General features: G+C 38.3%; 1 protein-coding gene across 16 annotated transcripts in view; it reads left to right on the top strand.

Annotated features, from left to right (window-relative positions):
- The window catches only part of SSBP2 (single stranded DNA binding protein 2), a 210,574-nt gene extending 205,971 nt beyond the window's left edge, over positions 1–4,603 (top strand). For all 16 annotated transcript variants that reach the window (XM_053288736.1, XM_053288741.1, XM_053288747.1 and 13 more), the window contains one exon: positions 372–4,603. In XM_053288736.1, coding sequence (XP_053144711.1) covers positions 372–401 — 30 coding nt within the window. In that variant the 3' untranslated portion in view covers positions 402–4,603. The remainder of the gene's footprint in view (positions 1–371) is intronic.
- Positions 4,604–21,075: the final 16,472 nt, after the last annotated feature.

Raw genomic sequence — 21,075 nt, 5'->3', positions numbered from 1 at the left:
ACACCAGGGGGAATTGATGATTCCAATAATCATTTATTGGGCACAGGGAAAGGTTCCCATGCTAACTTGCAAGTTCTTACACTAGATCATTCTAATTAAGCAATCTCCAATCCACACAGTTGTCACCTTGCATTGTTGTAATATATTCATTGATAGCACAGAATTTGCCTAATCAGGAACTGTTTACATGGCATCCAAAACTATGGTAAGTAAGATATTGTGTATATATTCCATGGGATATCTTCATTACAATCTTAGAAATATACACAAGCCATCACGTGAGATTATGATTGGGGTCACAAGAAGTTTACATTCAATCTTAGTGGCTTGGTGAACGAGTTGCTGCTAAAATGTGGATTCCTATTTTTCAGTATTCCCCCAGCATGACAATGAGTGTGTGATCCATTACCAAGTCTCTTCGTGAAGGCTGCACTGAGTTGGCCCTCTCCAGAGAGCTACTAAAGAAGAAAAATTACTCATCCCTGTGTACAGTTTAACAGAAAAGATCTCAGCCACAATTGGACCCACCATTTTTTTTCCAGCCATCTTTCCAGTTTTGTGAAGAAAGTGGGTCCTGATTTGGTTTCGGCAACAATATGTGGCATATCAGAGCTGCCCAAGACTGAACTGCAAACAGTTATCTGTGTATGTATATGTAGGGATAGGTGTATGTATGTGTGTGTTACAGAGACATAGATATGCGCACATACATATATAGACCTGCAGGACGTTGTAAATTATCACACGACATCTTAAGTAGAAATAAGAAATAGGGACTTTTATTCCATCTTTTTTCACGTTTACATTTTAACTATTAAAAGAACTGCTTCCCTCTCCCCATCTGAACTGTTTTGTGCTGTGTATATCACTGCTTTGTAAGTTATTTTTTAAGAAGATCTCAGATAAGTTCTGTTTTTTTGTCAATGTCTGCCATCATGGATAGGAATAAAACTGCTTATAAGAGGGCTCTCATACAGTTGTGTTTGATACCAGTAAACATATGAATTGAAAACTTCACTATCTCAAGAAACAGAAGAAATGCATTGATCTTATTAAGCAAGTAAAACTTGTCTTTTGCCTTTTTAAAAAGAATGAGAGAGAGAGAGAAGAAAACAGAGGGATGCTTTGCCCCTGTTTATTCATAGATGCCTAATGCTGCGATCCTAAACATACTTGCATGGTGGTAAGCTCCACTGGTATCTATTAGATTTTACTTCCAGGTATTATGTTACGGATCGGAGTGCAAATACTTCAATATTTGTTTTCAAGGGAAGTCTGAGCTTAATCTCAACTTCTTGATCTATGCAGAGAAATACAACATTACTGTGTTGGGCTCTGGTTTGATTGCTGTAGCATCCAGCAATAAAAGTGGCAGGTTTGGTATTTCTACCTTTGGGGGAAAAAGAAACTATTTAGAATGATCTTCCACAGCCATAGTAAATTATTTAAATGCTATAGATGTTACTGCTGAGGCACACTTTCCCCCTCCCCCAACAATCTACTATTGTAGCTGACTGGGCTGCTGACACTCGAATCCCCACTATCTGTAATGCGAAGAAGGTCCATCAACGTTTTGCTGGGACGAGGAAGAGAGAAGCTGTTGTCCTTTTCCCCAATTCACAATTATTGGACCCATTGACCATTTCTCTCCCTTACCCTCTTGCCCACTCTCCACCCCACTGAAATATTTCCATGTAATTGTAATTTCCATGTTAGCTGTAATGCTATCAGAACTCCTTGGATATTCTTAAGGCCATACAAATAATTAGGATTACATCATTTCAATGTATCATTCTTTAAGGAATCCTAAAACTAAATTTCTTGCATCTCTTGAGGCTCAATATGATGGAGCAATTTAAAGCATGCAATACATGGGGAAGAAAGAGCGTGACAGCCTCCCATTTTCCTTCTTGCCTACCTGCCTTCCTTTCTTTTTTGGCCAGTAATGGCTCATGAAGAGAATTTTATTATTATTATTATTGTCTCTACCTTCCAAATCTGCTTCATTTTCTGGTGTTTCCCAAGTGAAACTAACTTCCTTTTCTGCATCTCTTAACTATTCCTCCTGGTAAATATGTAAACTTAACTCTATTAAGGATTGACGTGTAGAGATCATTAGGAAACTTGAGTTGCATTCTATCCAGTGCACCTCACAGATATTACAGAAGAGTATTGAATAAAGAACAGTGCTTGGTGGTGGTGTTCACCCTTTGAGATTAACCTTACAAGAGACAGGAAGCTCCATTTAACATTTGTTGGTTTTAAAGCAATTTTACCTGCAAATAGTTAAACACAAGCATAAAGTTTTATACTATTAGCCTTGTAGAGCTGATTGAAGCAAGTTGAGATGAAGGAGTAGAGCCAGGGGTTGGCCTGATAAAACATAAGTATAATAAGCCACCCCACTGAGCTCTGGCAAGCTTTACTGGGTGATAGTGGATAACCAATCAAGGGGCTCAGTGCAGGGCTTTATCCCAAAGCTTGCTGCAACCTACTACCAACCCTGTTGGGATGTATACAGTTACATGTGCTTACCTCTTTGCAGATAAGATCTGTAGATATTGGAGGTGGGAAGAAGTAAAGATCTCCATTTACTGTATTTTCAGCCACTCATTTTTATGCATGTGAAGTGTTCTCTGTACCTACATTTTCCGTGCACACTTTACAGTAAGCCACATAGAATAGTATGCTGTATGCTTAACATGTAAAATCACTGGCTGACATCCTGGCTAATGAAGCACATGTGTAAGGAGGCTGCAGGAACATGCTGGAGCCCTGCGTGTATACTGTTGCACCAGAAGGTTAGCACTTCAGAGTACTGCTTGTACTCCTGAAGCATGCTGCAAGATCAGAAACATGTCACTGAGTCAGTGATGTGCTTCCGATCCTGCAGAGTGCTTCCAGATAGCAAGCCGTGGTTGGAGATGTTGGGCATCTGGTGCAACAGTGCTCATGTAGGACAGGGAGAGTTGCATGTGGGTTCCTAGCATGGCTCACCCCACCCCACCCCCAGAACCTCCTCCTTGCACATAAGATTAATCAGGATGTCAGCCACTATGTAAAAAAATTGTATTTTGTTTTGTGTGTTAGTTTCAAGCAAGTTGTTTATAGAGGCTAGCAATATAGAGGACATAATTAAAATAGGAGATTGATTTCCAAGCACTGATTTCTTTCTTCTGCACTAAATAACCATGTGTACTGTCCATAAACTAGCCTTAATGCTAAGGTTCCCCCTCCTTCCCCAAAGAGGAGGATGTGTGTGTATGAGGGCCATCCAAGATGTAATTGATTTCTTCCATGGGAGTATAAATGGAGTTTTATTTCCAAAAGAGAGGCCTACATGTGGAAACTGCTTATGGAGGAAGTGTGAACTTGTGCACATATATTGTTTTTTATTTTAAAGATAGATATGTTATCAAAATACCTGGACCTTCCTTCCAGATCCTGCATATAAACCTGTCCTGAAAATTTACATTCATTAGCAATGCTGTTGTTGCATAATTTCATAGCTTCATCTCTCTGAATCTTGCAAAACTCTACAGATCCTTTATTTACACCCATAGTGAAGTGCTAGCATATTCTTTCGAAGACAGTAATCATTCTTTAAAGCAAAACTGCTTTTCCTGTCTAAAGCATAATTTTGTGAAGATTTAACGTTTAATGCCTGGTGCAGAATGAGTTATCAAGTAATGGAGACAGAATGGCAGAAGTAGAAGGTGAGCCTTTTTGTGGAGGCACTTTATGTTCAAAATGTGTTTGCCTTGTAATTAGCATGAGAATGGTCTAAGGCTGAAATCTGTTACTGCTCCTTTAACTTTTACAATTGTGTTTAGTGTTAAAAGGTGGCATATTTACAGCTATTCTTCTGCCAGCACTTGCCAAGTAATGTGCTTTAGCCATGGTCTGTTGTCTAGGAGCAAGTATAGTCAATATTTTCTTCAAGCATTTTCTTTGTTCATATTTGCCAATGTTATATTTGGAAGCTTTTTCATTTTTGTCTGTCTCTTATTCCATGTACATCAGCCAAAACCTTTGTTACCACCATCCCAGTCCAGTTTTGGGCATATCCTCAAACCTTGTTTGCAGGTTAAGCACCTTGTTAGTGTGAAAGTACAGCAAGCTATGGTTTGCCACAAACCAGGAAGCAATGAGTTAAGTGGAATATGAAATGGGGAGGAAGGAGTGTGCATGCACAGGGCTCATTCCTGTAGCACTACCAAGCCATACCTTTTGTTATGTAATACTGAACTAACACACAGTCCTCTTGAAAGCAATGGAACTTATATGTTTACTGACTGCTAACTTGTTCACTTGGGTTTAATGGGGCTTAGTAACAACTATAACTAGATCAAGGCTGTTGGTTAGATCGAACTAGGAGTTCCATCCCTAGAAATGATTTAGAATGCATCAGAAAGCTCATTTGAGTCAACAGACCGTTTGCCATCTCTGTGATGATATGCCAATATGCTGTATGTAGTGAGGCTATGGGATTAGATGGTGAACTTTGAGGGACCAGTTACTGTTAAGCTGTAAACGTTACATTTCTTTCATTTGCTTCGTAACACAAATTTTAGCCAATAAATTTTGTGCTGACTTTCCCAGAGTCATTTTAAATATCTTAAGTATTATAAATTTGTTTTGCTATTTTTTAAAAGAAAAGGATAAATGCTGTTTATGTGGGAATTTGGCATGCAAGACTTGAGCCAAAGAATGCCACCAGGGTAAGAGTTAATGTAGCAAAAAAAGGTTACCAGAACAGATTGATTTCTTGCTTTAATTTTCTGAAAGTCTGATACAACTTCAGCACCCATTCAGATCTAGTTTGCTTGGAAGTTTAAGAGCAATGTTTGGTAAATATGTTAAATTATATGCTGAAGCCCTTGATTATATCAACATATCATCTTTCTTTAAACATGCTTAAGTTGGGGGCAAATGCATACATGGGTACAGATTAAAAGTTCCCTTGTTGCTATTTAATAATTAGAATTTTGAGTATAAATATTTGCTCAATTTCCACAGTTGTGAATGTAGTCACATTACTGTTGGTTTACTGAGTTGCAAAGTTCTCTAGCTGTGCTGATATGCATGTGGAGACCTATGCAAGCAGATATTGCTCCATTCCCTTCAGTACTGGTGAATACTGTGTGTGCACATTCACTCACCTTGAAGAGATTAGCCAACCTTCCTTGGAGCAACTGGAGCCTCTCCATATTGACTGGAACTGGGACAAGTAACCTTCCATTCTGCTATGCTCAGGATCTAAGCTGTGTGACTTTTTATCAGTCTGAGAAACTCAGTTGGTTATGAAGGCATACAAGTGCACACACCATTGGTGTTTTAAGTCTTCCTCAATTCTACTTTTCATACTTCATACTTAAAAAAAAAAAAAAAAGTAGAAACATATGTATGCCTGAATATAACCAAATTATTTCCCAGAAACTAAGGGGCGTTTTTCCTGTTCCTTAGTCCATTTGAGCATTACTACCCAAAACATTTTTGCTGGCTTACCTTCTGTATAAGGTTCAGTATTCATATTTTATCACTGAAACAAGTGCTAATTTAGCCATTTCTATCTAAATTTGTTTTGTCATTTACATGTGTAAAATATGCAAGGAAGCTTCTGTGTAATTGGAGAATTTGCTGTAGAAGTGGGTTTCCTTTCCCCCCCCAATTTTTTTTTAAATTTTAATAGAAAGGTAAGATAAAAACATGGTTAAGTCCAGCCATTTCGAATTACATATGGTATTACATGCCAATACATAGCCATCATAACTCAAAACTCCCAAATAACAGAGTAATACAAGTGTATCTATGAGATTCAAGAGAAAACTCTCATATAAGGAGAAGTAAGATTACAAGAATCAAAAGAAACAGAGATATACAACTAAAAACTTTAAAAAGTATAAACCCCTAAAATATTCAAAAAAGTAAAAAAATAAAAAAGGGGGGGAGACAGAAGCAACAAAATTAATTGCATTGTCAGGCAATCTAACACCTAATTAAAAACAAGTTAAAAAATACTAAAGTGATAATATGTAAAGTAAATGATGAAAAATAAAAACTTTTAGTATGTACTAAGTAATTAATGCAATACCATTATAGAAGTATCTATTGGAGACTACTAGAGTCTAAAGCATATATAGAAAAAAACAGCTACGTTAAATTTATTCTTTTCCCACCCAGAAGATAATACCAATAATTTCCCCTCAACCTTGGAACGCTGCTGCCAGTCAGTGTAGACAAGCCTAAGCTAGACAGACCAAGGAAGCAGCTTCCAGTGGTTCCTCATGCATCTCCATTTTCCACTCCAGTTAAAAAAATAATCTTGCAGTGGACAGTATCTCTGCACAGCTGATATTTACCCACAAGAAATTTTCTAACCCCAGGAGTTACTCTAGGTCATCTTCTGTCCAGGAAATATTACAGTCTATAAAAAGTGATGGAAAGATTTAATCTCTGGTCTTAAATCATATTCTCCCACATTGAGTCCCTCCAAAGAAGAATTCTCCTTAAATTTAAAAACCTGATTAATTTAGTTAACTCCATGTTCATTCTGCTTTATTACATTAGATAGCAAAGTCTAATTTTCAAAAATTGACTTCCAAAATCAAGTATATAAGCCAGAATTCACAAATATTGGAATTCCTTGTTTTGCATGTTTTTCTAATGTAACCTGTGGGCTGGGATCCAAAGGACCACATCCAGTGTTGCACACATGGGTTTTTCTAGCCTGCTCAAAAGCTACTCCTGAGGATTATTGGTGGCCAGGTGGTGCAGGGATGGCCTCAAATAGTGTTTACCAGAGCCACAGAGAGAGAACCCAGGCTCCTGGGCAAAACATAGTCTTGGAGCCCTCTTCCTTTCAAATGCTGTTGGTAGATAATAATAGTATCTTGGGGGCCCTGGGGCATTTGTCCCCCTCCCCACCAATTGCTCACCAGTTACAGTTGCTCTGGTGTGTACCACAGCATTGGGGATATGTACCTGGGGACATAGGAAGCTGCCATATACTGAGTCAGAACATTGGTCTACCTAGCTCAGTATTGTCTTCACAGACTGGCACCGGCTTCTCCAAGGTTGCAGGCAGGATCTCTCTCAGCCCTATCTTGGAGAAGCCAGGGAGGGAACTTGAAACCTTCTGCTCTACCCAGAGCAGCTCCATCCCCTGAGGGGAATATCTTAACAGTGCTCACACTTCTAGTCTCCCATTCATATGCAACCAGGGCAGACCCTGCTTAGCTAAGGGGACCATTCATGCTTGCTACCACATAACCAGCTCTCCTCTCCTTTTACATTTGAGGCCTTGCAATTCTTGGGAGTACAGATATTCCAGGTACTACTCCCATCTCTTCCCCTGAAGAAGATGACCATGATCCAGCTTATAGTTAAATAATTTTATTTACTGACTTTCCCATAACAATTGTTTGCTGGGTAGCTTACAAAGCACTCTTAAATCCCATGATTTCAATGGCACAGTTAAGAACATGCTTTAATCTCTCCTGTTCAAATCAGTGGGATTTAGAAGTGCTCAGGCTATATGATATGTGCACATACTGATAATTATGATAAATACAACTACTAGGTTACACAAAGTTCCAACTATCTTTGTGTATAATACATATGCTTTCTGCTGATAAAGCCACTAAACACTTATACAACAGTATGGTGCGGAACTCCTTCTACATATGTGTAGACCAAAAAGCTAACTGCAATTTCAAAGGGTAAAAAGGAACATAAGGAAAATCATTTTTTATGATTGGGTAAGTAAAACATACTCTTCACACTACCATTACAAACAAACAGCAATAAGAATTTATTTTGTATAGCTGCTTTACATACAAATCATGGGCACAGTGTTTCAGATAATCTTACACATGCCCTGTTTAAATGGCTGTAATAATTGTTAATGGCTGTAATAACGCTTTTATAGGCATACACTACTAGTATCAGGATACAAATTAGTTCATACAAATGGAAAAGTCCACAAACCATTTGTGGAAAGGTTAATTATAATTGGCAAATTCTGAATTCAGCTCTCTTCACCATTCCCGCCCAAAAGCATAGTTTCCTAAACAGAACCCTTGGATTTTATCTAATGATGCCAGTCACAAAGACATGGAGAAGCAGAGAGCATATTGGCATTTCTGCTCTTCTCATCTTTCCACACAACTCCTGTCACTTGGCAATTTATGAAGGCTTTTGTTAACATGAGGTGGTATCCAGGCTAATCCTCCATCAGCGCAAATTCCTACTCACAGTAGTTCATTTCCGCAACATTAAAATATAAGAGCTCTGTTGGATTGTACCAAGGGCCTTTCTGGTCTAGCCTCCTGTTTCCAGCAACGGCCAGTCTGATGCTTCCAGGAAGCCCATTAGCAGGGCATGAAGGCAACATCCTTCTGCATCTGTTCTCAGTACCTGGTCTTCAGAAGCATATTGCATAAGGCTCCATTTAGCTATAATGGCTAATAGCGATCATCCTCCATGAAATTGTCTAATCTCATCTTTAATCAGTCACCATCCCCACATCTTGTGGGAGTGAATTGCATTACATTACTTTATTGTGTTAAAAAGTGCTTTACAGTACCTTTTCACACAATTCAGTACAGTACAGCCATTGCCTGGGATGAGGATAGCTCACAGAAGAGGTACACCTAGGTCATTTTGGGGCCTGGACCTAAAGGCCTTTGGAGCTCTCTCTCCACACACAAACACCCCATAACACACACGGTATTTTTAACACGTGGGTTTTTGAGGGCACAAACAGCAACTGAACTCACAATAATGTAAGTACAGAAAACAGGTATATTTATGCAAACATGCATTAGCAGAAACATTTTAACACACAACTTAACATATTCCCACCCCACATATTTCTTGCCCCACTTTCCCTCTGTCTTTAAAGAAGAGATCACACTTGGCTGCTTGGCTCCACAGTGGGCCAGCACCTCCCAGGATAGACCAAGAAGGATTGCGGGGGAGGTGTGGAGGCCCCCCAGGACATCAGCCTGGAAGTCCAGGGGTAAGAGCGCCTCTGGCTCATAGCAAAACAGATTTTCAGCCACTTCCACATCAAATTCCAGCTTTTTTGAGCACCATATCTTCTCTGGTCATCTTTTCCTTGGCACCTATACTTAGTTTGCTCCATCCATTTCCCCTTTTGATCATTCCCCCACCAGCCATTTCTGTCTACTGCTTCATGCACTTCTCTTATGCTCTTCTGCCCATTTATTATCTTGGTGTAATACCCTTGCTTCCTTTCAGTTCCTCCCTGCTAGTCTCGCCTCTTTCTTTTCTGTTTTCCAAACTCCTCTCCGGGCTTTGATCTCATAGTAGTTCAGCCAAATGCTAGGGAAGGCTCACAGGTGGTGAGATAATAGTCACCCTGTGTTTTACACCAGGGTGGTGAATCTTTTGGTTTTTTGTTGTCCTTGTCAAGTTTCTGTGGAGGAAGGAGCAAGACTGGTAGAATTTATTTATTTTTTTACTAATATCTCAATGTTCTTTGACACATCATTCATGAGTCTCCATTTGACATGCCATTTGACACGCTATGCCTCAAGACTGCAACTCCTAACACTCAAAGCACAAGATCTTCTACTAAGAAAAGTTCCACTTTTGACCTAGATACCACATGCATTTCTGCTGTGGTGAGAATGTCACAAGTCGCATCAGAAAAATACTTGCCAGATAATTTAGTAAGCAACAACACTCTTCCCACTCCCTAATGTCTATTTTGTGAGCTGTTGGTTGAAGATTTTTTTTTGGGGGGGGGGGCGGAATTCTCTAGTGGCAGCTTGTTTCCTTCTCCCTGCGCTGTGGTGCACACCTATCCAGAAGCTTTTTCTAAAATGCATGTGAAATCGGAAGTACAGCTATCACTACAACAAATCTGTTTTCTTCCCTGCCCCTTTTAATGTATGGGAAAGATATGCTCTTTTTCCTTAAAAGGGATATATGATAGGGTTGCCCAGTGTGAAACGCATTTGGGATACTCCTAGATCATGCAGAAAGGGCCCACACTCATTGGACTGCAGTAAAGGCAGTTCCACAGCTTACATGCTGCATGAAACACTGGTTTACATGCAGCAAACATGATTGCCATACAAAGCATGGACATAGAAATGCATATTGAAATGTGCCATTCACATGTTTGCTGGGGTTTTCCTAAGGGTCTATAATAGTACCCACTGAGAAACTCCTTAAGTTTGATGTTATGCTGTTGATTGTGCATATTAGTGCCCTATGTGTGATTTAGAGGACAAAAGGCCATTATTATTTTCTTTCCATCATCATGCATGTGTGTCTATCCCTTATATCCTAATACATCACAGAGGTTTTATACCAGGACTGCAGGCAATTGCTACAAAATTCATAAAAGTTACTGTGTTCCATCTACAAATAAAACGGTCACTTTAGTTATGATTTCACCATGCTGTTGGGTTTCATCTTGTTCAGTGCAAAGTTCATTTGAAGATTACTTAACAACTTGCTAAAGTACAATCATTCAAGCAGGCAACAGCCTGAAAATTGCTGTTTGGCACACAAAGAGGGGGAAAGAAAATTACAAAAGTTCAGAATTTAAACTGTCCTTATGCAGAAAGTAAATATTGTCAATAGGAAAGCCACAGTGAAACAGATACCAACAAGCTGTTAATCCAAGAAGATGTGCTTGATTTAGAAGTATAATCGGAGCCCATGTTTCCTAGTGTCTATGAAGAGTCCCTGCATTTATGAGATTTGCCATGTTCACATACCATACTGTTTGTCATAAGCTTAAACCAGGAAAGCATCTGAGAATTCTTGACTTTAGACAACACTCTGGTCCACATACAAAACTACCTTTTTATGTAAATTCCTGAGTCTTCAGTGCAATTGGCTGTGGTGAGGTTACAGAATTCTTGCATCCAGTAGATGTTTGGAGTGGGCTCTGCTTTGCACTTTTAGAGTCCTCTCCCATGTCAATAGTCTTTTAGATAGGGAAAAGTGGTTTTATGAATCTGGTGTGGAAAGATATAACAAAATACATTGATATTAAAATGTTTTAAGAAATCCAAACACTTGTATAGTTGTATTTTTAAATTTTCAAAATTGATAGTAGAATCCTTCCAAAAGCTACTCATAAAAATATCTTCCAGTTGTTTTTTCTGTTGTTGATGTTAATATGTGTAGTGAGAAATTAGGAACCAAAACCAAATCAAAGCCTTAAAGAATGGTATAAAACTACAAAAGATAAATATATCTTCTCTGCTATATGTAATTCAATAATACCTTCTTTAAGAAAACAGAGGCCCTTAAGAAATTTTGGTAAAGGTACAATTAAATTTTAATTAGTTCACTTATTATTTTATTTCTTGTGACAAGTACTCCCTTGAAAATAATTTATTGCGGCATCTGCTTTTTTTATAGTGCCTAACATTAAGACAAAAGAGTTCTTTTCTGCCTTGAAAATGTATTTTTTCCTCCCCCCCCCCTTTTTATTTTTGGTAGGAAAACAGAGAGATTGACACCTGATGGGTTATGTTTGTTTCAATTGTCTAGTGCATCAGTAAACAATTGTCAACTTGTTAACATTTGCCCAAGGTATTCTATGTAGAAAATGTATTTTTTCTTTTTATTACTGGTATTATAAACATCCATAACTATGGATATGCTGTAAATTATTGTAGGTTTTGAGTAAGAAAACTTGTCACCACATATTACTACTGTCAAATCTTGTTTCAAAACGGGAACCGTTTTTGACTGTATAGCCATATGTATTATATACGTAGTACCTGTTCTGTCATCAAACGTTACAGTTCCTATATGGTTAAACAGTTGTAAAGCACGCCTAGTGGTTTCAAAATTTATTTCATATAGCCCATGCAGCAATCATTGGCAACAACACAAACTCCAATGTAATATTACATACCAATCCAATTCATGTAGAAACTTGCAGATTTTAACAAGTAAGATTCAACTGCATTGTAACTTAAATATCTTTATTTTTGGTATGTATGCATCTAAAGGAAAATTAACTGTTTAAGATACAGAAGACTGGTACACCTAGATGTGAATTAGTTGTGAAGTTAAAAATCCACACTCCACCCAGGAGGGGAACCCCATTTTGAACTTCTTTCATCACAAAATGTCAAATTATTGAAGGCCCTTCCCAGGTTACCTTTAAACAACACTGCAGTGTTTTTCTTGGGGCTTCTGTGAAGTCCCACATGCAGTATCTAAATAGAATGCTCAAAGCAAGCACCAAAAATCAATATTGAGGAAGAAAGCATTACAGTAAACCCAATCAATTTCTATACAAAGTTAAAGAGGTAACAGTCTTGTGCATTTTCCAAAAGTTACCCTAATTCCGTACTACTTTATCCCAAATACTGGGACATAGTGGAAAGGAGCACTCCGTTCTACCCTAGTGCCACTGAGAATACAAATCTTCCTAAAATTAGTCTCTCAAATGTCATGTTTGGTTGAAGGAAAACTATTCTGAAACATAGGTTCAGTATCCATCTCTTGCCCGAGTGTCTAAATGAGTCTCTACAAATAACCTCTTGAGCGATATCCGTAGCAAGGCAATCTGCTGAGGCCCAAAAACCAGCAGCAATACATATGCATCCACAGAATGTTCTTCACTTCCAGTGGAATTCAGCTCTTGATTAAAAAGTCAGATTTCAGGTGAGTTGAAGGGCAAAAATACCATGCTGTTCTATGCTTGCTTTCAGAGTAACAGCAGCATTCTTGGTTCATCAGACCTGAATCAGTCTGACACACTTGCTGAAGGGATGAGCATGTTCCTGATAGCTATGCACTATCAGGTTAACCAGAGTCCTTAGTAGTCAGATGCCATATATGCTGGGTAAGTACAATTTGAACAGATAGAGAGAGAATATTCTTTACTTGAATATGATTTAAACGAGATTTTTGCAGTCCTAAGCATGTTTGACAAGCAGTGGGGCCTCAACTCAAGTTAGGTTGAACCTACTTAGAAATACTAAGGCACACTTTAATACTTTAAATAAATTTAAATACATTTGATAGCTTAACAAAGCAAATATTGTGGTCTGCAATACCACAATTACAGGGTACCAGATCCCTGGTGATCTGAGATAACTCATTAAAAAGATGTTGAAATATTTAGGTAATACTTCATTTTACAACCATGCCCGTTCCACATGAAGAACATACACCTTGATCCAAACACTTGGAAGCCTACCTTAAGAGTTGAGTGGAATTTCTAAATATAGTTGCTTGAAAGAGTTAGATTCTATATTAGAAAAAAGATCAAATGCAATTAAAATCTACTATTTACATATTAATCTGCCGTGCAGTAGTGTATGAAGCAATGTACATCCCCCATCTGGTATTATTATTCCCCTGAAAAGTAGAGCACAGTTTTAGACACTCTGGCTGGCATCCTGTCTAAGCACTTGCATAATGAGCAAGGTTTGCACTAGCACAAGATTATAACATCATTGTGCTAAAAAGGGGGAAATTTGCTCTATTGCACTTTTGCACAAGAGTGCTATAGTGCAAATGTGCCTTTTAAAACCAATGAGGCATGCCACAGATTGTGCAGCTGTTTTGCAAGCACAAGCATGCTTGTAGTGCAACACTAGGCTGCAAGCTCCAGACTTAGTGCAAGTAGCTAGCACAACATTCTTTCACAAGTGCTTTGTTAGGATGTCAGCCACTGTGATTAAGCAGCCCCTAAAGTAAGTCTGGAGAACAGTAATTCCAGGATACCATTGATAAATGGAACTGGGGGTGACCCTGTGTTTAAAGTATAACATCTCTGAGGAAGAATTATAGAGCTGCTCTGATAGTCCTGCTGTCTCCACTCCAGTTGCATCATAAGAACTGCACCATCATCATATTCAGTTATTGCTGTTAACCTACCAAATTGACTACTCCTTCATCTGTCATTAGTTTTCAGTATTTGTGAGGCTCCTTGTTGATACACTTGAGTCTGACACTCATGTAACTGTGCCATTCCTTTCCCACCCCAGTTAAACAGAGGCCCTAGAGCAGCAGGGAAAACTCTTTCTGCAGTTATTGAATGATCTAGGGTTCCTTGGTTTCCCCACCAATGTGGAAAGAAACAGGACTATGCAAAGTCCTATACCATATGAGAAATGTGAGTACTGAGTCCAAGCAATTGTAAATGTAGCAAAATTCCCAGCCCCATGTCCATGATGCTAATTTCTCATCATCAAGGATTTGCAACCTTCAATTTGATTTACCTCTTCAAAACCCAGATGTAGCTTTCTTTTACTCATCTGGTATCTATAGACATCACTTACTGAACTAAGATTTGAATGCTTTTTGGCAACAACAAAACTCTATATTTTTAGTGTGAACTATACAGTACCAGTTGTTTTGGGAAACACACAAGATTTATTGTGCTTTATTGCCCAATTGATAACAAAACAGTTTTGCAGAGTGGTGCAAAACTGAATAATCTAGTTAGCAACTATTTGTTTTTAGCAGTTAATTTTCAGTGTGCCTACTGTGTTTTGTTTTGTTTTTTTATATGGCTGGTTTAAGGCAATTTGGGACATGTCTTATAAATGTGGTCAGAATTATTTACAGTTTACACTAAGTGTTGACCTATAACTCTTCTTTTCCTGTGCCTCTTAACAAATTGATTAATATCCAAATGTTCCCTTTTATATCCTCCCTTTATTTGAAAAACGTTCTTGAATATGAATACAGCTGACATCTCATTCTGCATCCCAGTAGGAGTACTAGTTCCCTCTTAAAAGTGCCATAAAACTATAAACTGCATACAAAAATTGGCCTACTTGTTTTCCAGTAAACTTTGTCCAAGTGACCTCATGTACAGAACAATATGAAACACTGTTGCGATACAATGTATTTCATTGTTACACACATACATACTGTTCTGTTTCCATTGTGCACCTATTGGTATAAATTGTTTAAAGTTTCCTTATTATTTCTTGGTATGTATGTTAAGCAATGAAAGACAGGTAGTGTTTCACTGACTTAAGATGAGGAAAAAAAAGTCTCTCTGTGTGTGTGTGTGTGTATTCCATGATAGAAATGTCACACTGTGTAAATGCATCTTTTCAAAGTGTCATCTGATCTTTGATGAAGCATGAATCCCAATGGAATCTACACACTTGGATTGGAGTAAACCAAACAGCAGCTAAGCTAAAAGATGACAGCTAGGTGGAGGAATCTTAACATATAACCCTTTTTAATAAAATAGTCTTTGGCTGTTTAACATTTTTTGGGCCTATTCAATATTTTACTGCACAGTTTCTTGAACATGAATTTTCTACAAAGTGACCTTCACTTTGTGTAAAGCAACCAAACAAGAAATAACCTACTTTGCACCTGCCTGCCTAATTGTCTGAAATGTCATTCAAGCCATAAATTCCTTTGAGATGATAACTTGTGTTCGTGCAATCAAGGCAGTTAGGTTGGGAACATTAGGTGTAAAAATGGTTCTAGTTTGTGTGTATGGGTGCTTGGATGCACATATGCACGTAATAACCACAAGTCTGGTGTCTTTTTTGAAGCGAGGTATCTCTTTAAATTCCACCTACTGTACCCTTAATACTTTTATTATCTAATATAGCATAAACATTTTATTTGAAAACAAGGAAATGATACAAATACCTTGCAAATAGATTTGATATCAAAACTGAAGACCAGAAGTGAAAGGCAAAAACGTTTTGGCATCAAATCTTGTAAACGGATCTTTAAATTTTTATTTAATGGAAGTGTAATTTAGAATTAAGTGGAATGTGAGAACAAACTGGGGAGTTTTAGAAATCACTCAGCAATCATTTTATAAAGTTTAACTTCTAAATGCACTATGATTTATTACAAAAATATATTTTCTTCTGCTTGCAGATATGGTTGTTCCATTTTGTGATAGGTTTAAACTAAGCAGTTAATTTGTTGCACTGTGTAACTGCATGAAATCATCAAATGTACATATGTACCTGTGCAACATTATTTGGGGTTTTGTATTTGAATTTCAGTATTGGTTATTTTTGTATTTTACTTTACCTGTATTGGAGTTGTAGTAGACATAATTTATACATATGATTTTAAAACTGTTTTGCAACTGAAAAGTCTTCTTTAAATTGTAAAATTTTGTTGATGGAAACTCATTAAAATGGTATAAAATTATATTAACAATTGTTTTGTGTTTTGATGCTCTCTGTACATAAATATGTATTTATCTGTTTTAATGGTGTTGTGTCTTGCAATTTTGGATACATTTTAGAATAAAGTTTCATTTTACAAAAATAAGTTGTACTTTAAAAGCTATGTCCTTATAATGATTCAGAACTACCGTGGATAACTTTACTCACTCTTAAAACAATTCTTGAGTGACTTTAAGAATTCTGGCTTCAGTGACCACAGGTGCACCCAAGGGCTTCAGTATGCCCAGTAAGTCTCTTTTTACCTTTGAACATCAGATTCCATACCATACAACAAACTTCTTTTGAAAATCCCCTATTACAAAAGCAGTTTTGACATGCGTCACAAGAAGCTGCTTTTGAGAATAAGACCTTGGACATGAATAACTAGTTTGGGCTGTTCTTTGGAAATTAGCCTCTGAAATGAGGCTGGGTTCTTTGAACAGCCAGGCATTCAGCTGACAAGATGTTGTACACCTTATTTAATTTTATCTATCAGATAGCATGTTGTGTGCATATGCATACATAAGTGCAAAGGAAGAGAAGTGCAATGTCATGAGTTTTCTAGTCAAAATTCTGTGATTTCTGAGAGCTTTGAAGAATGCTAGGCGTTTGTTCAGGAAAACCAAGAATAGGGAAGAAAGAGTTGACCTCTAACTACAAAGGAATTTAGATACAACAGCACTGAGTGTGAAAGTAAAATCACTTGCAGATTTTGATATTTGCATCACTCGAATCTTTTTAAATATCTTCTTCACTTACAAATGCATATTTTAAACTGAAATTCTAAAGCACTTTTCATTTTTATTTTTGGGGGCATGTTTCAAGTCACCTCACCATAGTGTTGCCAACCCTTCAAGATTAGTCTGGAGTGCCTAGAGATCGACATCAATCTCCAGGTGATTACTGAAAGCAGTCCTAGAGACTTAAATGGCTTGATATTGTGAAAACTATTGGGGAGAAGGAGAAATCTCCAGGAAGAGCTTCAGTCACAATTGGCAACCCTATCTCCCCATGTTCTTTAGGCATCATCATCCATGGGGATGCCTAAAAAATCACTCAGTGAAGATAACATGCTGCCATAGATAGACCTTAGTGTGAAAACTATTGCTTGGTTTTTTTACTATTACTCTTCTGTCTCCCAACACTTGCTCTGGATCCATGGTGAAGTTTAAGGAATGTTAATATCCACATAGCAGACATCTGAGAAGAAAGAGGAGCAGGTTGGTGGTGAACTGCTCATAAAGACCCAGAAGTGGGACAGGTGTGCTGCAGGAAGCAAGCAGGTAAGGGTGAAGGCAGATCTTCACAGATTACCTAAGGACAAGAGGATCTATGTGCTGTTAGTGGGAAGGAGTGCACAGAATTCAGAAGGATGACAGAATTCAGAAGGATGACAGATTCAGCACCATAATTGTCCTAGATATCCTACTTTAGTATTAATAATGCTTAAAACTTTCTTCAGCGTCCTCCAAACCCCTCTCACAACCCACAAGTATGTGCAGGAAAAGCATGACCATGGATGGAACCATGTTCCGAAAACCGCGGATACATGAAACCGCTGTACCACAAATAACTACATCAGGTCTATATTGCCTGACCACAGATACACGAAACCACAGGTACCAGGGCCACAGATAACAAGAGCCACCTGTTCATCAAAACAAGCGAATAGTTTGCCTTTGACCTGTGTATTCTGAATATACAAAAACCTAGAATAGACAGTTTGCAAAGAATAAAGTTGCATGCAGTACTCTAACATATGTATGACTTCATGAGTAATGCATAATGGGCTCTATGGCAATCACTGATAAAACACATGGATGTATTTAGATGTTTCACTTGTATTCAACAGACTTTCTTCTTTTCTCTCCTACATATTCCATACTATTTTTAGATCGTATTTATGAATTTTGTGTGTAATACAAAATTAACAGCTGATAACAAAATACATTTAAAAAACCTGCATATCTTAAAACACCACAATTCCAACAAAACAAATACCAAACCAATGCACACCATTATAACATAATTTACTTAAGAGTATTAGGTATAAATTACGAATGAGCATTCATTACATACAATACCAAGGAAGCATACAATACAAACTATCTCAATCTTTCTGGTCTTGTATTAGTTGATGTTGTTGTATCAATTTTGTCTATGGTTTATAAAATAAACGAAAAGTTCAGCAGCTACAGGTACACAACAAACATAGATCTTTAAGTTGTCCCCTACAACCTTGGCTAATAATCTGAATTTTCTACACAATACAAAAGCAATCCTCCTTCCTAGAAGCTAGGCACTGCAGAGAAGTTTGAGACTCTCCTTAAAAATAGCAGCCTTCCCTCTGCAGAAGTAACTAGAAAGGCTGTGTTTTTCCTTTTCCTTTTTAATTCTAGAATCCCTCTATGCTGCCTAAAAGAGAACTCATTATCCAGCCAGAGCACATACTGCTCCAGGGAATTCAAGAAGGCTCGTACGTGAGCAGATTTAGACTTTACATTGCTCTGGGATGCCAACAGCTTTGCAGCTTCTAATCTTATAGCAAACAGCAGCTACACTATGGGCAGAAGCTCTGGTCAGCTGGGTCAAACTCAGTTTAGATGCAGCTTCAGCATGCAAGAAGAATCATAATGAGCATTCTGGGATAAATGTAAGGTATATAAGTGCAACTCTGTATATTTGGACAGTCATGTGTGATTATAGCTGAACTGGAACATATTTAACTTCTAAAATATCAAATATTCTGTTTAGTTTGAGACTCCACTTTTGAGTTATAACATTCCTGAAGTAAAAGGCCAGACAACTGAGAAGGCAAGCCGCCTTGTGCATAGTTTATATGCATGTCATTATGCAGCAATTTGCTAAAGCTGTTGGAACCAACCTTCTAAAGGATAGACTGGTGTGCTATCACTTCAGTGATTGGCTCAAAGAGCCAAAGTGCAATAAGTCAGAGAACTTAATTGTTCACTTAAGCAACAAAGTACTGAAGTAAGCTCAGTGTTAAGTTCAGTGTCATGACTGCTAGAGATGTCCTCCTCCCAGGATGCATCTACAATGGAGCAAGATTTTTTGCATACTTTCCATGGAGGGTGAAAAGTTACTTGCTTGGCATTGTTACTTGTTGCTTTGTTTTGATGGTGATCATGAAGCCCATATAAATGTCAACATTCTGAAGCCAGAATCATGTTATTAATATTTTGTCAAAAACTCTAAACAATTTTTATTTCAGCGAAGTATATTTTGCAGTCAAAACACTCAAGGTGGATTATAAATACAATTAAACATATGAATACCTATGTTACAACCCAAGACATGTTACAGTGGTGAACCCTCTGGTAATGGTTCATTGAATACTTGTAATTATCACTAAAAGGGATGGGATGTAGCTCAATAGTAGAGCATCTGCTTTGCACACAGAATGTTCAGTCTCTGAACATGTGGTGGGGTTGAGCAAGGCTCCTTCCTGAAAACCTTGAAGAGCTGCTGCCAGTATAGACACTACTGAGCTATATGGACCAATGTTCTGACTTGGTATAAGGCAAATTTATATTTTAATTGTTAACTGGTTTTAATTGTTTTTATCCTGTTGTAAACTGCCCTGAGCCATTGTGGAAGGGCGGTATATAAATCAATCAAACAAACAAACAAACAAAACAAACAAACATACTTGTTTATCTATATGCGGAATGAGTTTTGTTCTGTGTGGCGGTATCAAGGCAGTGTGTGTACATTTGCATTCAAAATGTGACCTTCCTGATTCCGCTTGAGCGGGATCTAAAATTAACCGAGTGGACATAAAAAAACTTGTGGACATCAAAAACTTGCCTTAGAGGGAACCTTTATCCCTGATCTTGCCAGAATGAGCCCATAGGGAAACAGCCGGATAAATTGAGTGGCCCAGACTCCTTGGGAGTTGGCAGGGTTTGAGAGTTGAGGAGAAGGCAAGGAGCATGAATTCTCTTTTTAAACAAATATACTTGGGGATGATGGTCTACCGTCTAACTCATAAGGGTGTGTTATGATGGCCTAACTCATAAGGGCACAGTCCTTTGGAGACTTGGAGTCTCTGGTCCTCCACAGTAGACTGGCCCTCTCATGAGAGGTTTAATCCCTGGCTGGCAAGCCAACATGGGAGCAGGAGTGTGTTGCGGTTTCCTGGACCGCTTTGACTGGGTCTGCCATCCCAGGAGCATCCTTTGTCACAGACCCCTGGATCTTTTGCCTGCCCTTGATCAACCTGATGGGTGATCTCCAATTGGCTATCAATAGAGGGAGTGTGGCTCAGCTGATTCTTCTGGATCTCCAGCAGCTTTTGATACCATCGGCCATGGTATCCCGCTGGGTCGGTTGAAGGAAGTAGGATTGGGTGGTACTGTTCTACAGTGGTTTCATTCCTACTTCTCTGGCAGATTCCAGATGATGTCACTTGGCTTGGAGACTGCTAAAGAGTGGAGTTCCACAAGGTACTGTCTCCAATGCTTTTTAACATCTACATGTTAAAAAGCCACTGGCTTTTCATCTACATGAAATCACTGGGAGAGATCATCAGAAGGTGTGATCTGGGATATTATCAATATGCTGATGACACCAAGATCTATTTCTCCATACCAACTTCATCAGGAAATGACTTGACCTCCCTAAATGCCTGCCTGGATGCAATAATGGGCTGGTTGAGGGGTAACAGGCTGAAGTTGAATCCAAGTAAGATGGAAGTACTGTCCATAGGGGGTTGGGACCCAAGAGATGGTTTTGACTGCCTGTTCTGGATGGGGTTACACTCCCCCTGAAAGATCAGGTATGTAGTCTGGGAGTGCTCCTGGATCCTAAACTCTCCCTGGTTTCTCAAGCTGATGCAGTAGCCAGAAGTGCTTTTTATCAGCTTCAGCTGATACACTAGATA

This window comes from Hemicordylus capensis, chromosome 2 (genome assembly GCF_027244095.1).
Source record: "Hemicordylus capensis ecotype Gifberg chromosome 2, rHemCap1.1.pri, whole genome shotgun sequence".
NCBI lineage: Eukaryota > Metazoa > Chordata > Lepidosauria > Squamata > Cordylidae > Hemicordylus > Hemicordylus capensis.
The sequence above is the reverse complement of the archived record's forward strand: the minus strand, read 5'-3'. Positions and strand labels throughout refer to the sequence as shown.